Below are 27,192 nucleotides of genomic sequence, written 5' to 3'. Positions count from 1 at the left end.
AAGCAATACAACTGGCCTTCTTTAGACTAGTTGAGTATATGGGGCATCAGCATTTGTGGGTTCGATTACAGGCTCAAAATGGCCAGAAACAAATAACTTTCTCCTGAAACTCGTCAGTCTATTCTTGTTCTGAGAAATGAAGGCTATTCCATGCGAGAAATTACCAAGAAACGTACAATGCTGTGTACTACTCCCTTCACAGAAAAATGCAAACTGGCCCTAACCAGAATAGAAAGAGGAGTGGGAGGCCCGGTGCACAACTGAGCAGGAGGACAAGTACATTAGAGTGTCTAGTTTGAGAAACAGACACCTCACAAGTCCTCAACTGGTAGCTTCATTAAATAGTACCTGCAAAACACCAGTCTCAATGTCAACAGTGAAGAGGCGACTCCGGGATGCTTGCCTTCTAGGCAGAGTTCCTCTTTCCAGTGTCTGTGTTCTTTTGCCCATCTTAATCTTTTATTTTTATTGGCCAGTCTGAGATATGGCTTTTTCCTTGCAGCTCTGCCTAGAAGGCCAGCATCCCGGAGTCGCCTCTTCTTTTTTATACAGTTTGTACAAGATGCCACGACTTCCGCCGAAGTCGGTCCCTCTCCTTCTTCAGGCGGTGATCGGCAGTCGACGTCACCAACCTTCTAGCCATCACGGATCCATTTTTCATTTTCCATTGGTTTTGTATTGTCTTCCTTAACACCTGATTCCAATCCCATCAATTACATGTTGTGTATTTAACCCTCTGTTTCCCCTCATGTCCTTGTCGGAGATTGTTTGATTGTATGTTTGTGCAAGTTATGTGTTGGTGCGCGACGAGTTTTGTACCCACTTTGATTATTTTTATATTTTGGTTTTGGAGTTTTGTTAACTTTTATTAAACAACTCCGTTTATACCAAGTTCGTTCTACTGCGCCTGACTTCCCTGCCACCTATACACGCACCCATTACAGAATCTCCGACCCTTCTATGGAGTCAGCAGGAGAAAGTACCCCGGCCATAGAGGTGAATGAGCACGTCCAGGAGCATGCAGTAATACTTTACCATCTTGGTGCCACTATGGACCGCGTTGTCCAGAGAATGAACCGCTGGGAGAGATAGGGAGTTCTTCCAGTGTCTCCACCAGCACAACCGGGGTCTCCCCTGAGTGCCCCTTTCTCCCCTGAACCCAGTGGGATCCGTTTCTCCTTGCCACAGGAGTACGACGGGAGTGCTGCCAACTCCTTCAATTAAACCTCTATCTGGCCACGGTCTACCCAGCTCCATTGGACCATGAGAGGGTGTCCGCACTCGTCTTGTGCCTCACCAGGAAAGCCCTGGAGTGGGCCAACGCCTTGTGGAGAGAGGGAGATGCGGTGTTGGACCATTTTGAGGAGTTCACCTGCCGTTTTCGGGCAGTCTTCGACAACCCGCCCGAGGGCAGAGCGCCTCTACCATCTGAGGCAGGAGACAAGGAGCGCCCAGGAGTTTGCCCTGGAGTTTAGAACCCTGGCTGCCGGCGCGGGATGGAACAACAGTGCCCTGAATTGACCACTACTGGTGCAGTCCGCACGAGGACGCCCGTCGGGAGCTGGCCAGCAGAGACTCCAACCTCACTTTCGACCAGCTGGTGGACCTGTCCATCCGGCTGGACAATCTGCTGGCTACTCGCGGACGTCCAGATCGGGGTCTGATGGTTCCATCCTCCTTCACCCCCTCTCCGATACCCATGGAGCTGGGAGGGGCGGTGCGCCTGGAGACCGGAGGGGGTTTCCGCTCATGTGGCAGAGGTCACACTGCTGGTCAGTGTCGGGTTGGTTCCTCTGGGAATCGAGGCAGCAGGCAGGACGCTCTGGCCTCACCCCAGGTGAGCTGGCACCATTCTCACCCAGAGTCCTCTGTTGCACATATGTTTGTGTCTGTCACTTTTCTAGAGTTTTCCCCGCATTCCATGCATAAGGCGCTCTTAGATTCAGGCGCGGCTGGGAATTTCATTGAAGGGCACATCCCGATTCACGCCTTAGATAGTCAACCATTAGGGTCAGGGTTAATTAGGGAGGTCACCGCTCCTTTGGGCATGGTGAATCAGGGGGGTCACACAGAGCTGTGCTCTCTCAGCGCTCGGGTACGCCACTGAAGCTCCGCTCTTGTGCCTTCTTCCCGAAGAAGCTCAGCCCGGTGGAGCGAAAATATGAAGTGGGGGGGCCTGGGAGTTGTTGGCTGTCGTCAAGGCCCTGAAGGCATGGAGAAATTGGCTTGAGGGGGATAGACACTCTTTTCTCATCTGGACTGACCACCGCAATCTGGAGTTCATCCGGGCGGCGAGGAGACTGAACTCTCGCCAGGCAAGGTGGGCCATGTTTTTCATTAGTTTTGGCCCTCTCTGCTTGACCGTTAGACTGGGGATGAAACCCGGAAGAGAGACTGACGGACGCACCAATCAAACGACAGAACTCCCTCCAAAACTGTGACGTGAATTGCGGGCCTCTGTCTGAAACGGCGTCTAACGGGAGGCCATGAATTCTGAACACATTCTCGATGATGATTTGTGCCGTCTCCTTAGCGGAAGGAAGTTTAGCGAGGGGAATGAAATGTGCCGCCTTAGAGAACCTATCGACAACCGTAAGAATCACAGTCTTCCCCGCAGACAAAGGCAGACCGGTAATGAAGTCTAGGGCGATGTGAGACCATGGTCGAGAAGGAATGGGGAGCGGTCTGAGACGACCGGCAGGAGGAGAGTTACCCGACTTAGTCTGCGCGCAGTCCGAACAAGCAGCCACGAAACGGCGCGTGTCACGCTCCTGAGTCGGCCACCAAAAGCGCTGGCGAATAGACGCAAGAGTGCCTCGAACACCGGGATGACCAGCTAACTTGGCAGAGTGAGCCCACTGAAGAACAGCCAGACGAGTGGAAACAGGAACGAAAAGGAGGTTACTAGGACAAGCGCGCGGCGACGCAGTGTGCGTGAGTGCTTGCTTAACCTGTCTTTCAATTCCCCAGACTGTCAACCCGACAACACGCCCATAAGGAAGAATCCCCTCGGGATCAGTAGAAGCCACAGAAGAACTAAACAGACGGGATAAGGCATCAGGCTTGGTGTTTTTGCTACCCGGACGGTAAGAAATCACAAACTCGAAACGAGCGAAAAACAACGCCCAACGAGCTTGACGGGCATTAAGTCGTTTGGCAGAACGGATGTACTCAAGGTTCTTATGGTCTGTCCAAACGACAAAGGAACGGTCGCCCCCTCCAACCACTGTCGCCATTCGCCTAGGGCTAAGCGGATGGCGAGCAGTTCGCGGTTACCCACATCATAGTTGCGCTCAGATGGCGACAGGCGATGAGAAAAATAAGCGCAAGGATGAACCTTATCGTCAGACTGGAAGCGCTGGGATAGAATGGCTCCCACGCCTACCTCTGAAGCGTCAACCTCGACAATGAATTGTCTAGTGACGTCAGGAGTAACGAGGATAGGAGCGGACGTAAAACGTTCTTTTAGAAGATCAAAAGCTCCCTGGGCGGAACCGGACCACTTAAAACACGTCTTGACAGAAGTAAGAGCTGTGAGAGGGGCAGCAACTTGACCGAAATTACGAATGAAACGCCGATAGAAATTAGCGAAACCTAAAAAGCGCTGCAACTCGACACGTGACCTTGGAACGGGCCAATCACTGACAGCTTGGACCTTAGCGGAATCCATCTGAATGCCTTCAGCGGAAATAACGGAACCGAGAAAAGTAACGGAGGAGACATGAAAAGAGCACTTCTCAGCCTTCACGTAGAGACAATTCTCTAAAAGGCGCTGTAGAACACGTCGAACGTGCTGAACATGAATCTCGAGTGACGGTGAAAAAATCAGGATATCGTCAAGATAGACAAAAACAAAGATGTTCAGCATGTCTCTCAGAACATCATTAACTAATGCCTGAAAAACAGCTGGCGCATTGGCGAGACCAAACGGCAGAACCCGGTACTCAAAATGCCCTAACGGAGTGTTAAACGCCGTTTTCCACTCGTCCCCCTCTCTGATGCGCACGAGATGGTAAGCGTTACGAAGGTCCAACTTAGTAAAGCACCTGGCTCCCTGCAGAATCTCGAAGGCTGATGACATAAGGGGAAGCGGATAACGATTCTTAACCGTTATGTCATTCAGCCTCGATAATCCACGCAGGGGCGCAGAGTACCGTCCTTTTTCTTAACAAAAAGAACCCCGCCCCGGCCGGAGAGGAAGAAGGCACTATGGTACCGGCGTCAAGAGACACAGATAAATAATCCTCGAGAGCCTTACGTTCGGGAGCCGACAGAGAGTATAGTCTACCCCGAGGAGGAGTGGTCCCCGGAAGGAGATCAATACTACAATCATACGACCGGTGAGGAGGAAGGGAGTTGGCTCGGGACCGACTGAAGACCGTGCGCAGATCATGATATTCCTCCGGCACTCCTGTCAAATCGCCAGGTTCCTCCTGAGAAGTGGGGACAGAAGAAATGGGAGGGATGGCAGACATTAAACATTTCACATGACAAGAAACGTTCCAGGATAGGATAGAATTACTAGACCAATTAATAGAAGGATTATGACATACTAGCCAGGGATGACCCAAAACAACAGGTGTAAAAGGTGAACGAAAAATCAAAAAAGAAATAGTCTCACTGTGGTTACCAGATACTGTGAGAGTTAAAGGTAGTGTCTCAAATCTGATACTGGGAAGATGACTACCATCTAAGGCAAACATGGGCGTAGGCTTGTCTAACTGTCTGAAAGGAATGTCATGTTTCCGAGCCCATGCTTCGTCCATGAAACAACCCTCAGCCCCAGAGTCAATCAAGGCACTGCATGTAGCACCCGAACCGGTCCAGCGTAGATGGACCGACATAGTAGTACAGGATCTAGATGAAGAGACCTGAGTAGTAGCGCTCACCAGTAGCCCTCCGCTTACTGATGAGCTCTGGCCTTTACTGGACATGAATTGACAAAATGTCCATCAAATCCGCAATAGAGGCACAGGCGGTTGGTGATCCTCCGTTCCCTCTCCTTGGTCGAGATGCGAATACCTCCCAGCTGCATGGGCTCAGTCTCTGAGCCAGAGGAGGGAGATGGTTGCGATGCGGAGCAGGGAAACACCGTTGACGCGAGCTCTCTTCCACGAGCTTGGTGACGAAGATCTACCCGTCGTTCTATGCGGATGGCGAGAGCAATCAAAGAGTCCACACTGGAAGGAACCTCCCGAGAGAGAATCTCATCTTTGACCACTGCGTGGAGTCCCTCCAGAAAACGAGCGAGCAGCGCCGGCTCGTTCCAGTCACTAGAGGCAGCAAGAGTGCGAAACTCTATAGAGTAATCCGTTATGGATCGATCACCTTGGCATAGGGAAGCCAGGGCCCTAGAAGCCTCCCTACCAAAAACTGAACGGTCAAAAACCCGAATCATCTCCTCTTTAAAGTTCTGGTAATTGTTTGAACAATCAGCCCTTGCCTCCCAGATAGCTGTGCCCCACTCTCGAGCCCGGCCAGTAAGGAGTGAAATGACGTAAGCAACCCGAGCTCTCTCGCTAGAGTATGTGTTGGGTTGGAGAGAGAACACAATATCACACTGGGTGAGAAAGGAGCGGCACTCCGTGGCCTGCCCGGAGTAGCAAGGTGGGTTATTAACCCTAGGTTCCGGAGGCTCGGCAGGCCAGGAAGTAACAGGTGGCACGAGACGAAGACTCTGGAACTGTCCAGAGAGGTTGGAAACCTGAGCGGCCAGGTTCTCCACGGCATGGCGAGCAGCAGACAAGTCCTGCTCGTGTCTGCCGAGCATGGCTCCTTGGATCTCGACGGCAGTGTTACGAGCATCTGTAGTCGCTGGGTCCATTCTTTGGTCGGATCCTTCTGTTATGCAGGTGAATGAGGACCCAAAAGCGATTTGGCGAAAACAGAGTCTTTAATCCAGTAAAGTAACTTTACAATCAAAAGGCATAATTCTACTCGTAAAGACGAGAACAGACTGGAGACTTGATCAAGAACTGCAGGTTGCCTCGGGAAGGCACTTGAACGTAGCAGACTCAGACACCTGCTCACCACGCAGCATCTGAGGGAAACACGACACGACAGGGCGATACATAGACACAGCACGGTGAACAATAGACAAGGATCCGACAGGGCAGGAACGGAAAACAAGGAGAGAAATAGGGACTCTAATCAGGGAAAAGGATCGGGAACAGGTGTGGGAAGACTAAATGATTGATTAGGGGAATAGGAACAGCTGGGAGCAGGAACGGAACGATAGAGAGAAGAGAGAGAGAGGAAGGGAGAGAGAAAAAGGGGAACGAACCTAAAAAGACCAGCAGGGGGAAAATGAACAGAGGGAAAAGCAAAATGACAAGACAATCTAAGACAAAACATGACAGTACCCCCCCACTCACCGAGCGCCTCCTGGCGCACTCGAGGAGGACTCCTGGCGGCAACGGAGGAAATCATCAATAAGTGAACGGTCCAGCACGTCCCGAGACGGAACCCAACTCCTCTCCTCAGGACCGTAACCCTCCCAATCCACTAAGTATTGGTGACCCCGTCCCCGAGAACGCATGTCCATGATCCTACGTACCTTGTAAATAGGTGCGCTCTCGACAAGGACGGGAGGGGGAGGGAAGACGAACGGGGGTGCGAAGAAAGGGCTTGACACAGGAGACATGGAAGACAGGATGGACGCGACGAAGATGTCGCGGAAGAAGCAGTCGCACAGCGACAGGATTGACGACCTGGGAGACACGGAACGGACCAATGAACCGCGGAGTCAACTTACGAGAAGCTGTCGTAAGAGGAAGGTTGCGAGTGGAAAGCCACACTCTCTGGCCGCAACAATACCTTGGACTCTTAATCCTGCGTTTATTGGCGGCTCTCACAGTCTGTGCCCTGTAACGGCAAAGTGCAGACCTCACCCTCCTCCAGGTGCGCTCACAACGTTGGACAAACGCTTGAGCGGAGGGAACGCTGGACTCGGCAAGCTGGGATGAGAACAGAGGAGGCTGGTAACCCAGACTACTCTGAAACGGAGATAACCCGGTAGCAGACGAAGGAAGCGAGTTGTGAGCGTATTCTGCCCAGGGGAGCTGTTCTGCCCAAGACGCAGGGTTTCTGAAAGAAAGGCTGCGTAGTATGCGACCAATCGTCTGATTGGCCCTCTCTGCTTGACCGTTAGACTGGGGATGAAACCCGGAAGAGAGACTGACGGACGCACCAATCAAACGACAGAACTCCCTCCAAAACTGTGACGTGAATTGCGGGCCTCTGTCTGAAACGGCGTCTAACGGGAGGCCATGAATTCTGAACACATTCTCGATGATGATTTGTGCCGTCTCCTTAGCGGAAGGAAGTTTAGCGAGGGGAATGAAATGTGCCGCCTTAGAGAACCTATCGACAACCGTAAGAATCACAGTCTTCCCCGCAGACAAAGGCAGACCGGTAATGAAGTCTAGGGCGATGTGAGACCATGGTCGAGAAGGAATGGGGAGCGGTCTGAGACGACCGGCAGGAGGAGTTACCCGACTTAGTCTGCGCGCAGTCCGAACAAGCAGCCACGAAACGGCGCGTGTCACGCTCCTGAGTCGGCCACCAAAAGCGCTGGCGAATAGACGCAAGAGTGCCTCGAACACCGGGATGACCAGCTAACTTGGCAGAGTGAGCCCACTGAAGAACAGCCAGACGAGTGGAAACAGGAACGAAAAGGAGGTTACTAGGACAAGCGCGCGGCGACGCAGTGTGCGTGAGTGCTTGCTTAACCTGTCTTTCAATTCCCCAGACTGTCAACCCGACAACACGCCCATAAGGAAGAATCCCCTCGGGATCAGTAGAAGCCACAGAAGAACTAAACAGACGGGATAAGGCATCAGGCTTGGTGTTTTTGCTACCCGGACGGTAAGAAATCACAAACTCGAAACGAGCGAAAAACAACGCCCAACGAGCTTGACGGGCATTAAGTCGTTTGGCAGAACGGATGTACTCAAGGTTCTTATGGTCTGTCCAAACGACAAAAGGAACGGTCGCCCCCTCCAACCACTGTCGCCATTCGCCTAGGGCTAAGCGGATGGCGAGCAGTTCGCGGTTACCCACATCATAGTTGCGCTCAGATGGCGACAGGCGATGAGAAAAATAAGCGCAAGGATGAACCTTATCGTCAGACTGGAAGCGCTGGGATAGAATGGCTCCCACGCCTACCTCTGAAGCGTCAACCTCGACAATGAATTGTCTAGTGACGTCAGGAGTAACGAGGATAGGAGCGGACGTAAAACGTTCTTTTAGAAGATCAAAAGCTCCCTGGGCGGAACCGGACCACTTAAAACACGTCTTGACAGAAGTAAGAGCTGTGAGAGGGCAGCAACTTGACCGAAATTACGAATGAAACGCCGATAGAAATTAGCGAAACCTAAAAAGCGCTGCAACTCGACACGTGACCTTGGAACGGGCCAATCACTGACAGCTTGGACCTTAGCGGAATCCATCTGAATGCCTTCAGCGGAAATAACGGAACCGAGAAAAGTAACGGAGGAGACATGAAAAGAGCACTTCTCAGCCTTCACGTAGAGACAATTCTCTAAAAGGCGCTGTAGAACACGTCGAACGTGCTGAACATGAATCTCGAGTGACGGTGAAAAAATCAGGATATCGTCAAGATAGACAAAAACAAAGATGTTCAGCATGTCTCTCAGAACATCATTAACTAATGCCTGAAAAACAGCTGGCGCATTGGCGAGACCAAACGGCAGAACCCGGTACTCAAAATGCCCTAACGGAGTGTTAAACGCCGTTTTCCACTCGTCCCCCTCTCTGATGCGCACGAGATGGTAAGCGTTACGAAGGTCCAACTTAGTAAAGCACCTGGCTCCCTGCAGAATCTCGAAGGCTGATGACATAAGGGGAAGCGGATAACGATTCTTAACCGTTATGTCATTCAGCCCTCGATAATCCACGCAGGGGCGCAGAGTACCGTCCTTTTTCTTAACAAAAAGAACCCCGCCCCGGCCGGAGAGGAAGAAGGCACTATGGTACCGGCGTCAAGAGACACAGATAAATAATCCTCGAGAGCCTTACGTTCGGGAGCCGACAGAGAGTATAGTCTACCCCGAGGAGGAGTGGTCCCCGGAAGGAGATCAATACTACAATCATACGACCGGTGAGGAGGAAGGGAGTTGGCTCGGGACCGACTGAAGACCGTGCGCAGATCATGATATTCCTCCGGCACTCCTGTCAAATCGCCAGGTTCCTCCTGAGAAGTGGGGACAGAAGAAATGGGAGGGATGGCAGACATTAAACATTTCACATGACAAGAAACGTTCCAGGATAGGATAGAATTACTAGACCAATTAATAGAAGGATTATGACATACTAGCCAGGGATGACCCAAAACAACAGGTGTAAAAGGTGAACGAAAAATCAAAAAAGAAATAGTCTCACTGTGGTTACCAGATACTGTGAGAGTTAAAGGTAGTGTCTCAAATCTGATACTGGGAAGATGACTACCATCTAAGGCAAACATGGGCGTAGGCTTGTCTAACTGTCTGAAAGGAATGTCATGTTTCCGAGCCCATGCTTCGTCCATGAAACAACCCTCAGCCCCAGAGTCAATCAAGGCACTGCATGTAGCACCCGAACCGGTCCAGCGTAGATGGACCGACATAGTAGTACAGGATCTAGATGAAGAGACCTGAGTAGTAGCGCTCACCAGTAGCCCTCCGCTTACTGATGAGCTCTGGCCTTTACTGGACATGAATTGACAAAATGTCCATCAAATCCACAATAGAGGCACAGGCGGTTGGTGATCCTCCGTTCCCTCTCCTTGGTCGAGATGCGAATACCTCCCAGCTGCATGGGCTCAGTCTCTGAGCCAGAGGAGGGAGATGGTTGCGATGCGGAGCAGGGAAACACCGTTGACGCGAGCTCTCTTCCACGAGCTTGGTGACGAAGATCTACCCGTCGTTCTATGCGGATGGCGAGAGCAATCAAAGAGTCCACACTGGAAGGAACCTCCCGAGAGAGAATCTCATCTTTGACCACTGCGTGGAGTCCCTCCAGAAAACGAGCGAGCAGCGCCGGCTCGTTCCAGTCACTAGAGGCAGCAAGAGTGCGAAACTCTATAGAGTAATCCGTTATGGATCGATCACCTTGGCATAGGGAAGCCAGGGCCCTAGAAGCCTCCCTACCAAAAACTGAACGGTCAAAAACCCGAATCATCTCCTCTTTAAAGTTCTGGTAATTGTTTGAACAATCAGCCCTTGCCTCCCAGATAGCTGTGCCCCACTCTCGAGCCCGGCCAGTAAGGAGTGAAATGACGTAAGCAACCCGAGCTCTCTCGCTAGAGTATGTGTTGGGTTGGAGAGAGAACACAATATCACACTGGGTGAGAAAGGAGCGGCACTCCGTGGCCTGCCCGGAGTAGCAAGGTGGGTTATTAACCCTAGGTTCCGGAGGCTCGGCAGGCCAGGAAGTAACAGGTGGCACGAGACGAAGACTCTGGAACTGTCCAGAGAGGTTGGAAACCTGAGCGGCCAGGTTCTCCACGGCATGGCGAGCAGCAGACAAGTCCTGCTCGTGTCTGCCGAGCATGGCTCCTTGGATCTCGACGGCAGTGTTACGAGCATCTGTAGTCGCTGGGTCCATTCTTTGGTCGGATCCTTCTGTTATGCAGGTGAATGAGGACCCAAAAGCGATTTGGCGAAAACAGAGTCTTTAATCCAGTAAAGTAACTTTACAATCAAAAGGCATAATTCTACTCGTAAAGACGAGAACAGACTGGAGACTTGATCAAGAACTGCAGGTTGCCTCGGGAAGGCACTTGAACGTAGCAGACTCAGACACCTGCTCACCACGCAGCATCTGAGGGAAACACGACACGACAGGGCGATACATAGACACAGCACGGTGAACAATAGACAAGGATCCGACAGGGCAGGAACGGAAAACAAGGAGAGAAATAGGGACTCTAATCAGGGAAAAGGATCGGGAACAGGTGTGGGAAGACTAAATGATTGATTAGGGGAATAGGAACAGCTGGGAGCAGGAACGGAACGATAGAGAGAAGAGAGAGAGAGGAAGGGAGAGAGAAAAAGGGGAACGAACCTAAAAAGACCAGCAGGGGGAAAATGAACAGAGGGAAAAGCAAAATGACAAGACAATCTAAGACAAAACATGACACTATCGGTAAATAGCCCACCCATTTTTACCTACCTCATCCCCATACTGTTTTTATTTATTTACTTTTCTGCTCTTTTGCACACCAATATCTCTACCTGTACATGACCATCTGATCATTTATCACTCCAGTGTTAATCTGTAAAATTTTAATTATTTGCCTACCTCCTCATGCCTTTTGCACACAATGTATATAGACTCCCCTTTTTTCTACTGTGTTATTGACTTGTTAATTGTTTACTCCATGTGTAACTCTGTGTTCTCTGTTCACACTGCTATGCTTTATCTTGGCCAGGTCGCAGTTGCAAATGAGAACTTGTTCTCAACTAGCCTACCTGGTTAAATAAAGGTGAAATAAAATAAAATAAATAAAAGATTTGGCCAGTTTTGTGTGTACACCCTTATATATATCACTTGTTAAATCCACTTCAGTCAGTGTAGATGAAGGGGAGGAGACATGTTAAAGAACGATTTTAAGGCTCGAGACAATTGAGACATGGATTGTGTATGTGTGCCATTCAGAAAGTGAATGGACAAGACAAAATATTTAAGTGCCAGGCGCACTTAAAGAACTGCAACGCTGCTGGGTTTTTCACGCTCAACATGTGTATCAAGAATGGTCCACCACCCCAAGGACATCCAGCCAACTTGACACAATTGTGGGACGCATTGGCCTCAACATATGCCAGCATCGCCGTGGAATGCTTTGGACACCTTGTAGAGTCCATGCCCTGACAAATTGAGGCTGTTCTGAGGGCAAAAGGAGGGGTGAAACTCAATATTAGGAAGGTGTCCTTAATGATTTGTACACTCAGTGTATGTGTAACTATCAGTCTCTGTTTGCATCTGTGTGCATTGTGGCAGACGGCAGGGAGAGATGAGGGGAGTGGTGATTGAAGGGATATACCTTGCAGCCCGCAGTCTCCACTCCTGAGCCTTATATGGACTTCCTGCCCCAACGAGGCGAGCCTGTGGATCATTAAGCCAGGGAGTGCTTGGGGATAAAAGAGGAAGCGGCCTGCACAAAGGGGCAGAAAATGGAGAGGGAAGTGAGTGTTGTGAAGAGTGTTGTGAAGAAGCGTATGTGGAAACGTATGTGGGAACCCCACACCCTTAAACCTGCCACATGTGGTGGAGAATGCGGGGACCCCAAACCAAGCTCAATAATGAAACAGACACAGAGCACCATGGAAGCATTAGTGAAACAGCTGGTGGAGGCGAACATAGCCCGGCAGGCTATGTATTGGGAGCTGCTGGAGGAACAGCATCAGCAGACCGCTCTCCCTGCGAGCTGAACTCAGCCAGCTGAAAGCCGTCCAGGGCGGCAGGCGCAGCAATCTCTCATTCCAAACCCAATAGGTATATACTGAAGCTGTTAGGCTGACGACATTGAGGCTTACCTCCAAGCCTTTGGCAAGACGGCGGCTAGGGAGAAATGGTCCCATGAGCAATGGGCCAGCCTGCTAGCCCCCTTCCTGTCAGGTGCAGCACAGAAGACCTATCAGGATCTGAAGGCTGACAATGCGACGCATTACGAGGGACTGAAAAAGGAAATCATGCGGCGGTATGGTTACACCCTGATTAGCAGGGCACAAAGCCAAGGACCCCAGCCAAGGATGGGGGGACACCAACAGCCAGCTCCCCAAGACGACGCCCTTTCCTGATCATGGACAGTAGGAAATGCTACGAGTGTTGCGAGTCGGGACACATCGCCTTGAACTGTCCAAACTGCGATGTTCCGATGCCTTCAGCCTCAGCTAGTGAGGTAGTTACTGGGTGGCCCTGCGGCTTGATGATGGCATGCTGGGCTAAGGAGAGTGATTCTTCTCGTCACCCCGGTAAGAGCCACACTACAGCCCTTGTGGACTCCGGGAGTAGGGTGACCCTGATTCGACCTGACATCACCCAGTCCAGTTTCAGCAAGCTTGTAGAACTGCTTTCTTTGGTGAAAGAAAATTAGATTCCTATATACTGTATGAGAACATCATGTTCAAATGCAACATTATTTGAGTGACAGAGAGAATTAACATGAGGAGCCATGTTGAGAAGGCATCACTTACTATAGATTATAGCCCAAAGTTGACTGTCTATTTTACCAGGGGCCATCGCCACTCATAGATAGTGTCTTCAAAGTGAAACACAACGTAAAACAAAAAGCTCTAGGTTTTTTAATGAGGTGTTCATTTTGTGTCAGTTCCCAATGTCAACCAATTGTGCTGTTGGTAAAGGATCTCTTCATAGTGCCAGCGTGACCTATTGACATACAGTTGAAGTCTGAAGTTTACATACATCTTAGCCAAATACATTTAACTTCTTGCGTCGAGCCATCCCGGATCCGGGATCGTGAATACAGCCTCAAGCTCATTACCATAACGCAACGTTAACTATTCATGAAAATCGCAAATTAAATTAAATGAATCTATTTGCTCTCAAGCTTAGCCTTTTGTTAACAACACTGTCATCTCAGATTTTCAACATATGCTTCTCAACCATTGCAAAACAAGCATTTGTGTAACAGTATTGATAGCTAACGTAGCATTTAGCGTTAGCATTCAGCAGGCAACATTTTCACAAAAACCAGAAAACCATTCAAATAAAATCATTTACCTTTGAAGAACTTCGGATGTTTTCAATGAGGAGACTCTCAGATAGCAAATGTTCAGTTTTTCCTGAAAGATTATTAGTTTAGGACAAATCGCTCCGTTTTCTGCGTCACGTTTAGCTACGAAAAAAAACCTGTATCCAGGACTGTGTAAATCTATCCGCAAGCTCATTAGCATAACACAACGTTAACTATTCATGAAAATCGCAAATGAAATGAAATTAATCTATTTGCTCTCAAGCTTAGCCTTTTGTTAACAACACTGTCATCTCAGATTTTCAAAATATGCTTTTGAACCATAGCTAAACAAGCATTTGTGTAAGAGTATTGGTAGCCTATGATTATGCCTCTATTTCAGCATGCAACATTTTCCACAAAAACCAAAAAAGAATTCAAATAAAATCATTTACCTTTGAAGAACTTCAGATGTTTTCAATGAGGAGACTCTGTTAGATAGCAAATGTTCCGTTTTTACATATTAAGTCATAAAACGCGAACTTTTTCCAAATTAACTCCATAATATCGACAGAAACATGGCAAATCGATGTTTAGAATCAATCCTCAAGGTGTTTTTCACATATCTATCGATGATAAAATCCTTCGTGGCAGTTGACGTTCTCTTCTGAAGAAATGGAACGCGCATGGACCTACAGATTACGCAATAATTTCGAAACAGGACACCGTGCGGGACACCAGGTAAATGTAGTCTCTTATGGTCAATCTTCCAATGATATGCCTACAAACACTTCACAATGCTGCAGACACCTTGGGGAATAGACAGAAAGCGCAGGCTCATTCCTGGCGCATTCACAGCCATATAAGGAGACATTGGAACACAGCGCCTTCAGAATCTGGGGCATTTCCTGTATGAAACTTCATCTTGGTTTCGCCTGAAGCATTAGTTCTGGGGCACTCACAGATAATATAATTGCAGTTTTGGAAACGTCAGAGTTTTGTCTTTCCAAGGCTGTCAATTCCATGCATAGTCGAGCATCTTTTCGTGACAAAATATCTTGTTTAAAACGGGAACGTTTTTTATCCAAAAATTAAGAGCGCCCCCTATCTCGAAGAAGTTAAACTCAGTTTTTCACAATTCCTGACATTTAATCCAAGTAAAAAATCCCTGTCAGTTAAGATCACCACTTTATTTTAAGAACGTGAAACTTCAGAATAATAGAAAAGAGAATAATTTATTTCAGCTTTTATTTCTTTCATCACATTCCCAGTGGTTCGGAAGTTTACATACACTCAATTAGTATTTGGTAGCATTGCCTTTACATTGTTAAACGTTTCGAGTAGCCTTCCACAAGCTTCCCACAATAAATTGGGTGAATTTTGGCGCATTGCTCCTAACAGAGCTGGTGTAACTGAGTCAGGTTTGTAGGCCTCCTTGATCGCGCACGCTTTTTCAGTTCTGCCCATACATTTTCTATAGAGTTGAGGTCTGGGCTTTGTGATGGCCACTCCAATGCATTGACTTTTTGTCCTTAAGCCATTTTTCCACAACTTTGGAAGTATGTTTGGGATCATTGTCCATTTGGAAGATCCATTTGCCACCAAGCTTTAACTTCCTGAATGATGTCTTGAGATGTTGCTTCAATATATCCACATAATATTCCATCCTCATGATGCCATCTATTTTGTGAAGTGCACCAGTCCCTCCTGCAGCAAAGCACCCCCACAACACGATGCTGCCACCCCTAAACTTCACTGTTGGTATGGTGTTCTTCTGCTTGCAAGCCTCCCCCTTTTTCCTCCAAACATAACGATGGTCATTATGGCCAAACAGTTCTATTTGTGTTTCATCAGACCAGAGGACATTTCTCCAAAAAGTCCAATCTTTCTCCACATGTGCAGTTACAAACCATAGTCTGGCATTTTTTTGGGCGGTTTTGGATCAGTGGTTTCTTCTTTGCTGAGCGGCCTTTCAGATTATGTCGATATAGGACTCGTTTTACTGTGGATACAGACACTTTTGTACCTGTTTCCTCCAGCATCTTCACAAGGTCCTTTGCTGTTGTTCTGGGATTGATTTGCACTTTTCGCACCAAAGTACGTTCATCTCTAGGAGACAGAACGCGTATCCCTCCTGAGCGGTATGTCGGCTGCGTGGTCCCAGGAAATTGGACATTTCAGCCAGCTGGAGATCTTGGCTGATTTCTTTTGATCTTCCCATGATGTCAAGCAAAGAGGCATTGAGTTTGAAGGTAGGCCTTGAAATACATCCACAGGTACACCTCCAATTGACTCAAATTATGTCAATTAGCCTATCAGAAGCTTCTAAAGCCATGACATAATTTTCTGGAATTCTCCAAGCTGTTGAAAGGCACAGTCAACTTGGTGTATGTAAACTTCTGACCCTCTGGAATTGTGATACAGTGAATTTTAAGTTAAATCATCTGTCTGTAAACAATTGTTGGAACAATTACTTGTGTCATGCACAAAGTAGATGTGCTAACTAACTTTCCAAAACTTTAACAAGAAATTTGTGGAGTGCTTGGAAAATTAGTTTTAATGTCTCCATCCTAAGTGTTTGTAAACTTCCGACTTCAACTGTAGGTAGGAGTGAAGTGACTATGTATAGATAATAAACAACGAGTAGCAGCAGTGTATAAAACAAATGGGGGTGTCAATGTAATAGTCCGGTGGCCATTTGATTAATTGTTCAGCAGTCCTTTGGCTTGGGGGTAGAAGCTTTTAAGGAGCGTTTTGGTCCTAGACTTGTCGCTCCGGTACCGCTTGCCGTGCGGTAGCAGAGAAAACAGTCTGTGACTTGGGTGACTGGACTCTCTGAGAATTTTATGGGTTTTCCTCTGACACCGCCTGGTATATAGGTCCTGGAATTGCAGGAAGCTTGGCCCCAGTGATGTACTGGGCCGTACGCATTACCCTCTGTAGCGCCTTATGCAGGGTAGTGTGCATACGTCCCAGTACATCACTGGGACAAAGCTTCCTGTAATCGATGACCTATATCATAGGCGGTGTCAGAGGAAAGCCCATAAAATTGTCAGACTCCATTCAACCAAGTCATAGACTGTTTTCTCCATCACTCTCCTCTTGACCTTCTCTCAACAAGCTTCACTTGGAATGCTTTGTTGGCTGCTTTTCCTTCACTCTGCGGTCCAACTCATCCCAAGTCCTCTCAATTGGGTTGAGGTCGGGGGATTGTGGGGGCCAGGTCATCTGATGCAGCACTACATCACTCTCCTTCTAGGTCAAATAGCACTTACACAGCCTGGAGGTGTGTTGGGTCATTGTCCTGTTGAAAAACAAATGTCCCACTAAGCAGCAGGCCTAGTGGTTAGAGTGTTAGACTAGTACCAAAACGTTGCAAGATCGAATCCCCAAGCTGACAAGGTAAATATCTGTCCTTCTGCCCCTGAACAAGGCAGTTAACCCACTGTTCCTAGGCCATTATTGAAAATAAGAATTTGATCTTAACTGACTTGCCTAGTTAAATAAAGGTAAAATAAAAATGAAAAAATAATAAATAAGTGCAAACCAGATGGGATGGCGTATCGCTGCAGAATGCTGTGGTACCCATGCTGGTTAAGTATGCTTTGAATTCTAAATAAATCACAGACAGTGTCACCAGCAAAGTACCATCACACCTCCTCCATGCTTCATGGTGGGCACCACACGTGGAGATCTTCCGTTCACCTATTCTGCGTCTCACTAAGACACAGTGGTTGGAACCAAAAATCTTAAATTTGGACTCATCAGACCACCGGTCTAATGTCCATTGCTCGTGTTTATTGGCCCAAGAAAGTCTCTTCTTATTATTGGTTTCCTTTAGTAGTGGTTTCTTTGCAGCAATTTGACCATGAAGACCTGATTCACACAGTTTCCTTTGAACAGTTGATGTTGAGAGTCTGTTACTTGAACTCTGTGAAGCATTTATTTGGGTTGCAATTTCTGAGGTGCAGTTAACTATAAGGGACTTATCCTCTGCAGCAGAGATAACTCTGGGTCTTCCTTCCCTGTGGCGGTCCTCATGAGAGCCAGTTTCATCATAGCGCTTGATGGTTTTTGCGAAGGCACTTGAAGAAACTTTCAAAGGTCTGGAAATTTCGGCATTGACTGACCTTCATGTCTTAACTTCTTGCGTCGAGCAATCGTGTATCCGGGAGCGTAATCATAGCCTCAAGCTCATTAGCATAACACAACGTTAACTATTCATGAAAATCACAAATGAAATGAAATAAATATTGGCTCACAAGCTTAGCCTTTTGTTAACAACACTGTCATCTCAGATTTTCAAAATATGCTTTTCAACCATAGCTACACAAGCATTTGTGTAAGAGTATTGATAGCTAGAATAGCATTAAGCCTAGCATTCAGCAGGCAACATTTTCACAAAAACAAGAAAAGCATTCAAATAAAATAATTTACCTTTGAAGAACTTCGGATGTTTTCAATGAGGAGACTCTCAGTTAGATAGCAAATTTTTCCAAAAAGATTATTTGTGTAGGAGAAATCGCTCCGTTTTGTTCATCACGTTTGGCTAAGAAAAAAACCAGAAAATTCAGTCATTACAACGGCAAACTTTTTTCCAAATTAACTCCATAATATCGACAGAAACATGGCAAACGTTGTTTAGAATCAATCCTCAAGGTGTTTTTCCACATATCTATTCGATGAAAAGTCATTCGTGGCAGTTGGGTTTCTCCTCTGTAGCAAATGGAAAAATGTACGCAGGTGGAGATTACGCAATAATTGCAACGGAGGACACCAAGCGAGCACCTGGTAAATGTAGTCTCTTATGGTCAATCTTCCAATGATATGCCTACAAATACGTCACAATGCTGCAGACACCTTGGGGAAACGACAGAAAGTGTAGGCTCATTCCTTGCGCATTCACAGCCATATAAGGAGACATTGGAACACAGCGCCTTCAAAATCTGGGGCATTTCCTGTTTGAAATTGCATCTTGGTTTCGCCTGTAGCATCAGTTCTGTGGCACTCACAGATAATATCTTTGCAGTTTTGGAAACGTCAGAGTGTTTTCTTTCCAAAGCTGTCAATTATATGCATAGTCGAGCATCTTTTCTTGACAAAATATCTTGTTTAAAACGGGAACGTTTTTTTATCCAAAAATTAAAAGAGCGCCCCCTATATCGAAGAAGTTAAAGTAATGATGGACTGTCATTTCTCTTTGCTAATTTGAGCTGTTCTTGCCATAATATGGACTTGGTCTTTCTGTATACCACCCCTACCTTGTCACAACACAACTGATTGGCTTAAAACTCATTAAGAAGGAAAGAAATTCCATGAATTAACCTTTAACAAGGCACACCTATTAATTAAAATGGATTCCATGTGACTTCCTCATGAAGCTGGTTGAGAGAATGCCAAGTGTGTGCAAAGCTGTCATCAAGGCAAAGGGTGGCTACTTTGAAGAATCTCAAATATAAAATATATTTTGATTTGTTTAACACTTTTTTTGGTTACTACGTGATTCCATGTGTTATTTCATAGTTTTGATGTCTTCACTATTATTCTTCAATGTACAAAATAGTAAACATAAAGAAAAACCCTTGAATGAGTAGGTGTGTCAATTTTTGACTGGTACTGTAAGTATTCACACCCCTGACACACTACTTTGTATAAGCACCTTTGGAAGCCATTACAGTTGTGAGTCTTTCTGGGTAAGTCTAAGAGCTTTCCACAGCTGGATTGTGCAACATTTGCACATTATTATTTTAAAAATTCTTCAAGCTGTCAAATTGGTTGTCGATCATTGCTAGACAATCATTTACATATCATGCTTTAGATGTTTAAGTAGATTTAAGTCAACTGTATCTTGGCCACTCAGGAACATTTACTGTCTTCTTGGTAAGCAACACCAGTGTAGATTTGTCCTTGTTTTAGGTTATTGTCCTGCTGAAATGTGAATTAATCTCCCAGTGCCTGGTGGAAACCAGACTGATCGATGTTTTCCTCTAGGATTTTGCTTGTGCTTAGCTCATTCCGTTTCTTTTTTTCTCTCCTGAAAAACTCCCCAGTTTACATACCCATAATATGATGCAGCCACCACTGTGCTTCAAAATATGGAGAGTGGTACTCAGTAATGTGTTGTATTGGATTTGCCCCAAACATAACACTTTGTATTCAGGATAATAACTTTTTGAAGTATTGTTTTGGAATATTTTTATTTAATATTTCATATTTTTTATTGTGGTGTATCTACAATGTTGTTGATCCATCCTCAGTTTTCTCCCATCACAGCCACTCTGTAACTGTTTTAAAGTCACCATTGGCCTCAAATCCCTGAGTGGTTTCCTTCCTCTCCGGCAACTGATTCCAGATGCATGTATCTTTGTAGTGACTCTGTGTATTGATACAGAATCCAAAGTGTAATTAATAACTTCACCATGCTCAAAGGGATATTCAATGTCTGATTATTTATTTTTTACCCATCCACAGTGCCTTGCAAAAGTATTCATCCCTCTTGGCATTTTTCCTATTTTATTGCATTACAACATGTCATTTAAATGTCTTTTTATTTGTATTTCATGTAATGGACATACACAAAATAGTCCAAATTGGTCAAGTGAAATGAAAAAATAACTTGTTTAAAAAATAAAAAAAATTAAAAGTGGTTCACCCCCTTTGCTATGAATCCCCAAAATAAGATCTGGTGCAACCAATTACCTTCAGAAGTGACATAATTAGTTAGATTGCACACAGGTGGAGTTTACTGAAATGTCACATGATCTGTCACATGACCAGTTCTGAACAGCCCCAGATTCTGCAACACCACTAAGCAAGGGGCACCACCAAGCAAGTGGCACCATGAAGACCAAGGAGCTCTCTAAACAGGTCAGGGACAAAGTTGTGGAGAAGTACAGATCAGGGTTGGGTTATAAAAAAATATCCAAAACTTTGAACATCCCATGGAGCACCATTAAATCCCTTAATAAAAAAATGTAAAGAATATGGCACCACAACAAACCTGCCAAGAGAGGGCCGCCCACCAAAACTCACAGACCAGGCAAGGAGGGCATTTATCAGAGAGGCAACAAAGAGACCAACGATAACCCTGAAGGAGCTGCAAAGATCCACAGCGTAGATTGGAGTATCTTGCATAGGACTTTAAGCTGTACACTCCACAGAGCTGGGCTTTACGGAAGAGTGGCCAGAAAAAGCCATTGCTTAAAGAAAAAAATAAGGAAACATGTTTGGTTTTCACAGAAAGGCATGGGGGGAGACTCCCCAAAGATATGGAAGAAGGTACTCTGGTCAGATGAGACTAAAATTGAGCTTTTTGGCCATCAGGAAAACTCTATGTCTGGTGCAAACCCAACACCTCTCATCATCACCCCGAGAACAGCATCCCCACATTGAAGCATGGTGGTGGCATTATCATGCTGTGGAGATGTTTTTAATTGGCAGGGACTGGGATATTGGTCAGAATTGAAGGAATGATGGATGGCTCTAAATACAGGGAAATTCTTGAGGGAAACCTGTTTCAGTCTTCCAGAGATTTGAGACTGGGACGGAGGTTCACCTTCACGCAGGACAATGACCCTAAACATAATGCTAAAGCCACACTCGGGTGGTTTAAGGGGAGATATTTAAATGTCTTAGAATGGCCTAGTCAAAGCCAAGACCTCAATCCAATTGAGAATCTATGGTATGACTTAAAGATTGCTGTACACGAGTGGAACGCATGCAACTTGAAGGAGCTGGAGCAGTTTTGCCTTGAAGAATGGGCAAAAATCCCAGTGGCTAGATGTGTCAAGCTCATAGAGACATACCCAAGAGACTTGCAGCTGTATTTTCTGCAGAAGGGGGCTCTACAAAGTATTAACTTTGGGGGGGGGGGGGTGAATAGTTATGCACGTTCAAGTTCTGTTTCTTTGTCTTATTTCTTGTTAATTTCACAATAAAACAGATTTTGCATCTTCAAAGTGGTAGACATGTTGTGTTTTAATTCCAGGTTGTAAGGTCACAAAATAGGAAAAATTCCAAGGGGGTGAATACTTTCGCAAGCACTGTACCAATAGATGCCCTTCTTTGTGAGGCATTGGAAAACCTCCCTACACTTTGTGGTTGAATATGTATTTGAAATTCACAGCTCGACTGAGGGACCTTACAGATAATTGTATGTGTTGGGTACAAAGATGAGGTAGTCATTCACAAATCATGTTAAATACTATTATTGCACACAAAGTGTGTCCATGTAATCTATCATGTGACTTGTTAAGCACATTTTACTCCTGAACTTATTTAGGCTTGCCATAACAAAAGGGTTGACTACTTAATTGACTCAAGACATTTCAGCTTTGAATTTTTTATTAATTTGTTTAAAACAAATGAAAAACATAATTCCACTTTGACATTATGGGGTATTGTGTGTAGACCAGTGACCAAACAATCTAAATGTAATCCCATTTTAAATTCAGGCTTTAACTCAACAACATTTGGAAAAAGTCAAGGGGTGTGAATACTTTCTGAAGGCACTCGGTTGCGTCTCACTATGGATGGCATTGCCTTTGACTTTATATTGCAGACATCTCTTCTCATTGAAATCCCTCCTTATCGGAACCAGAGGATATCCAATCCTGTTCAGGTGAACTTCTATGTGTGCAATGGCAAGAGGAAAAGGAGCCAGTACCAGCACTTCACCTACATGTCTGCCAATGGTAAACTCTCTTTCGTTCTGTCTGTCTCCAACTCTCTCTTTCTCTCTCTCTTTTTCTACCCAGCACCCTATCCCCTACTCCTCTTTTGTCTATCCTTGTCCTTTCATATCCCAGACCAATAAGAACACTTTGAGCACAATTTTTACATCTGAAGAAAAGAACACAAGCATTCTGTATTCCATCGTTGGTGCTTTTCAAGTGAAGAACAAAGCGATGGTTTTTCAGTTATTCCCATTGTAAAAATGGATCTCCATAAAATATATGATTTTCCATACCTGCAGCTATAAGAACACTTGGAGTGGACTGCACAAGAGTGGAAAAAGGGAGCGGAACAGTGTTTTTTGAATAGCCAAACTGTTGCCAGACTAAATTAAAAACGCCACACCAGATCAAATGTTAAAAAAATAAACACTTCTAATTGCAGAGAAAGCTAGTATCCAGTGGGTGGTTCAAAGCTCTGATTCAACTGCAGTCCCAGTCCTGTATGTGGGCGCTGACGTGCCTCAGTTGCTTTCCCCTCTGAAAGTGCAGCATTGTCCTCAGCCTCTGGTGAGAGTCAGAGAGGGGGGAAAGAGGGGACACTGGGCCTGGTCAGTGTCTCTTAAAGAGTTAGACTCAAGTCTCTTCATTAAACAAGCTGTCTGGACAGTGTCATGCCACACACTCTAGTAGTCTACACATTAGGTCCAGACAGCTAAACCTACAGTAAAAGGAGATTTGATATCCCTCCAAAAAAATATGTGGATTAAGCCTACACCTAATGAGAAGGAAATTATTGTTATTATTGTTTTTTTTTACTTGCATATATCAATCAAATCTGCAGAAGTACAAACATTTCTGTTATAGTACACTTACCCAGGCATTTCTAACAGTAAGCTTACAGTAAAGCAACATCACAGATTGTTATTGCGGAGATGCTAAGGCACGCTCTCAGATGTTGTGGTAACACAAACATTGCACTCATCCTACTCATCTGTGTGTTGTGTCTGCGCATTAGTCTATCCTGTCGCTTGCAGACACACTTCCTCCTACTGGGTCTAAATTAGAAGCGGTTTGCTATGACTCTTCTCATCAGACTTCACCTTGTTCACTTGACAGCGAGCTCAGAAAGGCTGGGTGTTGCAGGATGTAAATTGGTTTCACTCGTTTTAGGTGTTCAAATCGAGTTTAGTTTTTGATGCACGATAAATCTCGATAAATCTCAGGTTCAAAACCGGTGCTAACGGCCGGTTGTCAGTGGACTGCGGCATCAGCCATTTAACGAGATTGACCCGAGAATCATACAGGAGGAGATGTTATGTTCAACACATGTGGATCTTGTTGAAATGTAATGTTCAACACGATCCACACAGGAATTTGGTATTGGTAGCCAAGGGCTGGGAACTGAGAACAAGACGGTGGAGAAAGGGCCCTTCTGAACTCAACCATGGTCACCACAAGCATAATCATTGCAATCTTCAAAGCATTTTGCAGGCACCATTTTGTTTCAATACTGAGCCACGTCTTGAAATATTGGGGTTTGAAGGAGCAGTACATAGCATATTTGGTAAAACTGTTTATTGTGTGTGTTTTTTTGAGAGAGCAGTAATGTATCTCATGTTTGGGTACAGCATGAAACTTCTGCAGCAGCAACATATTTCATAATGCACGTTTATAGGATATTATTGCCGGGGTATGTTCCAAAGAAAATAGGCATTTTTATTGTAAAACCAGCTGGAAGTCTCTTGTGGTGATGATTCATCCCTTTTGTCTCCCTTTTTTCATTTTTGAATATTTTCAGCAGGGTGGAAAAGACACAGAGTCTCATTGATGAGAGTGTTTGTTTGGCTGTGGGTATCCTAGCCACAAACCCACTCACTCACTCACTCACTCACTCACTCACTCACTCACTCACTCACTCACTCACTCACTCACTTATTCACACACTCACTCACACACTCACTCACTCACACACTCACTCAATCACCTATTTACTGCCACTTCACACTCACTCACACACTTGCTCACTCACTCACTCGCTCACTCACTCACTCACTCACTCACTCACTCACTCACTCACTCACTCACTCACTCACTCACTCACTCACTCACTCACTCACTCACTCACTCACCTTTTTTCATTTTTGAATATTTTCAGCAGGGTGGAAAAGACACAGAGTCTCATTGATGAGTGTTTGTTTGGCTGTGGGTATCCTAGCCACAAACCCACTCACTGACTCACTTATTCACTCACTCACACTCACTCACTCTCACTTATTCACTCACACACTCACTCACTTATTCACTGACACTCACTTATTCACTCACTCATGCACTGACACTTTCTCACTCACTCACTCACTCACTCACTCACTCACTCACTCACTCACTCACTCACTCACTCACTCACTCACTCACTCACTCACTCTCTCACTCATGCACTGACACTTTCTCACTCACTCAATCACTCACTCACTCACTCACTCACTCACTCACTCACTCACTCACTCACTCACTCACTCACTCACTCACTCACTCACCCTCGACAGGAGATTGAACTGTATGTTTATTCATTTTCCTCCCTTTCCTCTCCTTTTTCTCCTTCTTTCAGTTCCAATTATAAAAATGGAGCCGAATGATGACTACGACCCCCCTCAGGTGTGTCCCCAGCGTGGCCCTGGCCTGGCGCTTCGCCCCAAGCCCTACTACACCCCACAGGTCATGACCTCCATTATACCCACAGAACTCCGGCCATGTGTGGGAGGCACCTACTCCACCTGCCAACGGAGACTGGGAAGGAAGCCTTCCTCACTATCCTCCTCATCCTCCCCCAGCACCAGTCCCAAACTGCATGACCTGTCACCCACCACGCCCTTCTCCAAGTGCCTGTCAGCAGGCCCATCCCAGTCTCCGATCCCACATGTCTCCATCATCCAGGAGAGTTCTGGATGCTACCAGCCGCAATCTGTCCTCTACCCACCCAGTAGTGCCTCATCCTCACCAGGCTCACAGCCCTCCACCCCTGACACCAGCGGCCCGGAAGCCCCGTTCTCCCCCACCCACTGCCTAACGCCGCCCCAGCCCATCAGTGGCAGCTCCAGCCCAGTGACCCAGTTCTCCAAAGTGCCAGAGAGAGGCAGCCGCTCGTCGAGCCCCACGCTGGCCATTAACATCAAACAGGAGCCAGAGGAACTGGACCAGATGTACCTAGATGATGGTGCGTTATTAATCATACACCTCTCCACATTATCCTAATGCACTGTGATAATTAAAGCCGCCATTGAATCATACAGTAAATCATTTTTTGTATAACCAGCTGCTTAGAAGCTATGTAAATGCACACTTGATGTAATACTATGCTACTATCGGTCACTATTTACAGTAATTGCCTTCTCATGAACTTGGTGAGTAAGGCTTTTATGATTAACACCCTCTGGTCCTTGTCCTCCCACTGCTATCAGGCGACTAGAACAGGGACTTACAGTTAAATCATAGAACCCTGGTAGGTCTATGGTTGAAATATCATACTTTGAAGCCACTGAATAATGGCCAGGCATTTTAAAAGTCCACTGATAAAATAAACAACTCTCCTCTACCTCTTTTATTCTTCCCAAGCAGAGTGCAAGCTGGGGAATTTTAGAAACCCAGTTTTATGATCTCACTGGTCTGCGATTCCAGAATTCACAACCACTAAGGGTTCTGGGCTGTGTGCTGATTTGCAATAAATGGGATAAATGATCTTCCCTGGGGTTAGCTAGACAACAGTGCTGCCTGGCCCCATATCAATCACTGGGAGGAAACCATCCTTCAGACCTGGAGCTGGGATAGTCGCTAACCAGCAGCTATCAGCAGCAGTAAAAGTAGAGCTCTTTGATGTGATCTGCACCAGACCCCAGCTGAACTGAACTGAGCTCAAATGTCTGGCTGGGTTGGGCTGGGCCTTCCTAGCCCTGGTGGATTGGTTGTTATGCTGGAGCTACGCTCCAACCATTCTAATTGCCCCCTTCCTGCTAACAGTCTGGTTAAATAACACACTGACTGAAGTTCTGTTAGGCTGCTCTGTCTGTCTGGGGAAATCAAGCAGCAGAGCTTATGTTGTAGTAGGTTATTTACATCACTCCTCTAATAATCAAGTTATCACCAACCACATTTATCAAGAGTTGTGCTTCTCTTGTACACTTAGTGAACAATGGTAGATTTGGACCAGGAGTGGTATAATTACAGCAATGTGGACAGGAGTTTTGGCACGGTTACATGTAGATTTGGACTAGGAGAGGTATAATTACAGTAATGTGGACAGGAGTTTTGGCAAGGTTACATGTGGATTTGGACCAGGAGAGGTATAATTACAGTAATGTGGACAGGAGTTTTGGCACGTTTACATGTCGATTTGGCACGTTTACAGTAATGTGGACAGGAGTTTTGGCAAGGTTACATGTGGATTTGGACCAGGAGAGGTATAATTACAGTAATGTGGACAGGAGTTTTGGCACGGTTACATGTCGATTTGAACCAGGAGAGGTATAATTACAGTAATGTGGACAGGAGTTTTGGCAAGGTTACATGTGGATTTGGACCAGGAGTGGTATAATTACAGTAATGTGGACAGGAGTTTTGGTACGGTTACATGTCGATTTGAACCAGGAGAGGTATAATTACAGTAATGTGGACAGGAGTTTTGGCATGGTTACTTGTGGATTTGGACCAAGAGAGGTATAATTACAGTAATGTGGACAGGAGTTTTGGCACGTTTACATGTGTATTTGGACCAGGAGAGGTATAATTACAGTAATGTGGACATGAGTTTTGGCACGGTTACATGTGGAT

At 46.1% G+C, this 27,192-nt stretch overlaps 1 protein-coding gene across 1 annotated transcript in view; it reads left to right on the top strand.

Moving 5' to 3' along the window:
* The window catches only part of LOC124012992 (nuclear factor of activated T-cells, cytoplasmic 1-like), a 77,942-nt gene that overhangs the window by 36,239 nt on the left and 14,511 nt on the right, over positions 1 to 27,192 (top strand). Inside the window, exons 8-9 of the mRNA XM_046327095.1 lie at positions 22,254 to 22,386; positions 24,977 to 25,582. Coding sequence (XP_046183051.1) covers positions 22,254 to 22,386; positions 24,977 to 25,582 — 739 coding nt within the window. The remainder of the gene's footprint in view (positions 1 to 22,253; positions 22,387 to 24,976; positions 25,583 to 27,192) is intronic.

Source organism: Oncorhynchus gorbuscha, linkage group LG24, assembly GCF_021184085.1.
Source record: "Oncorhynchus gorbuscha isolate QuinsamMale2020 ecotype Even-year linkage group LG24, OgorEven_v1.0, whole genome shotgun sequence".
Lineage (NCBI taxonomy): Eukaryota > Metazoa > Chordata > Actinopteri > Salmoniformes > Salmonidae > Oncorhynchus > Oncorhynchus gorbuscha.
Note: the sequence above shows the minus strand (reverse complement) of the source record. Positions and strands in the feature narration are given on the sequence as shown.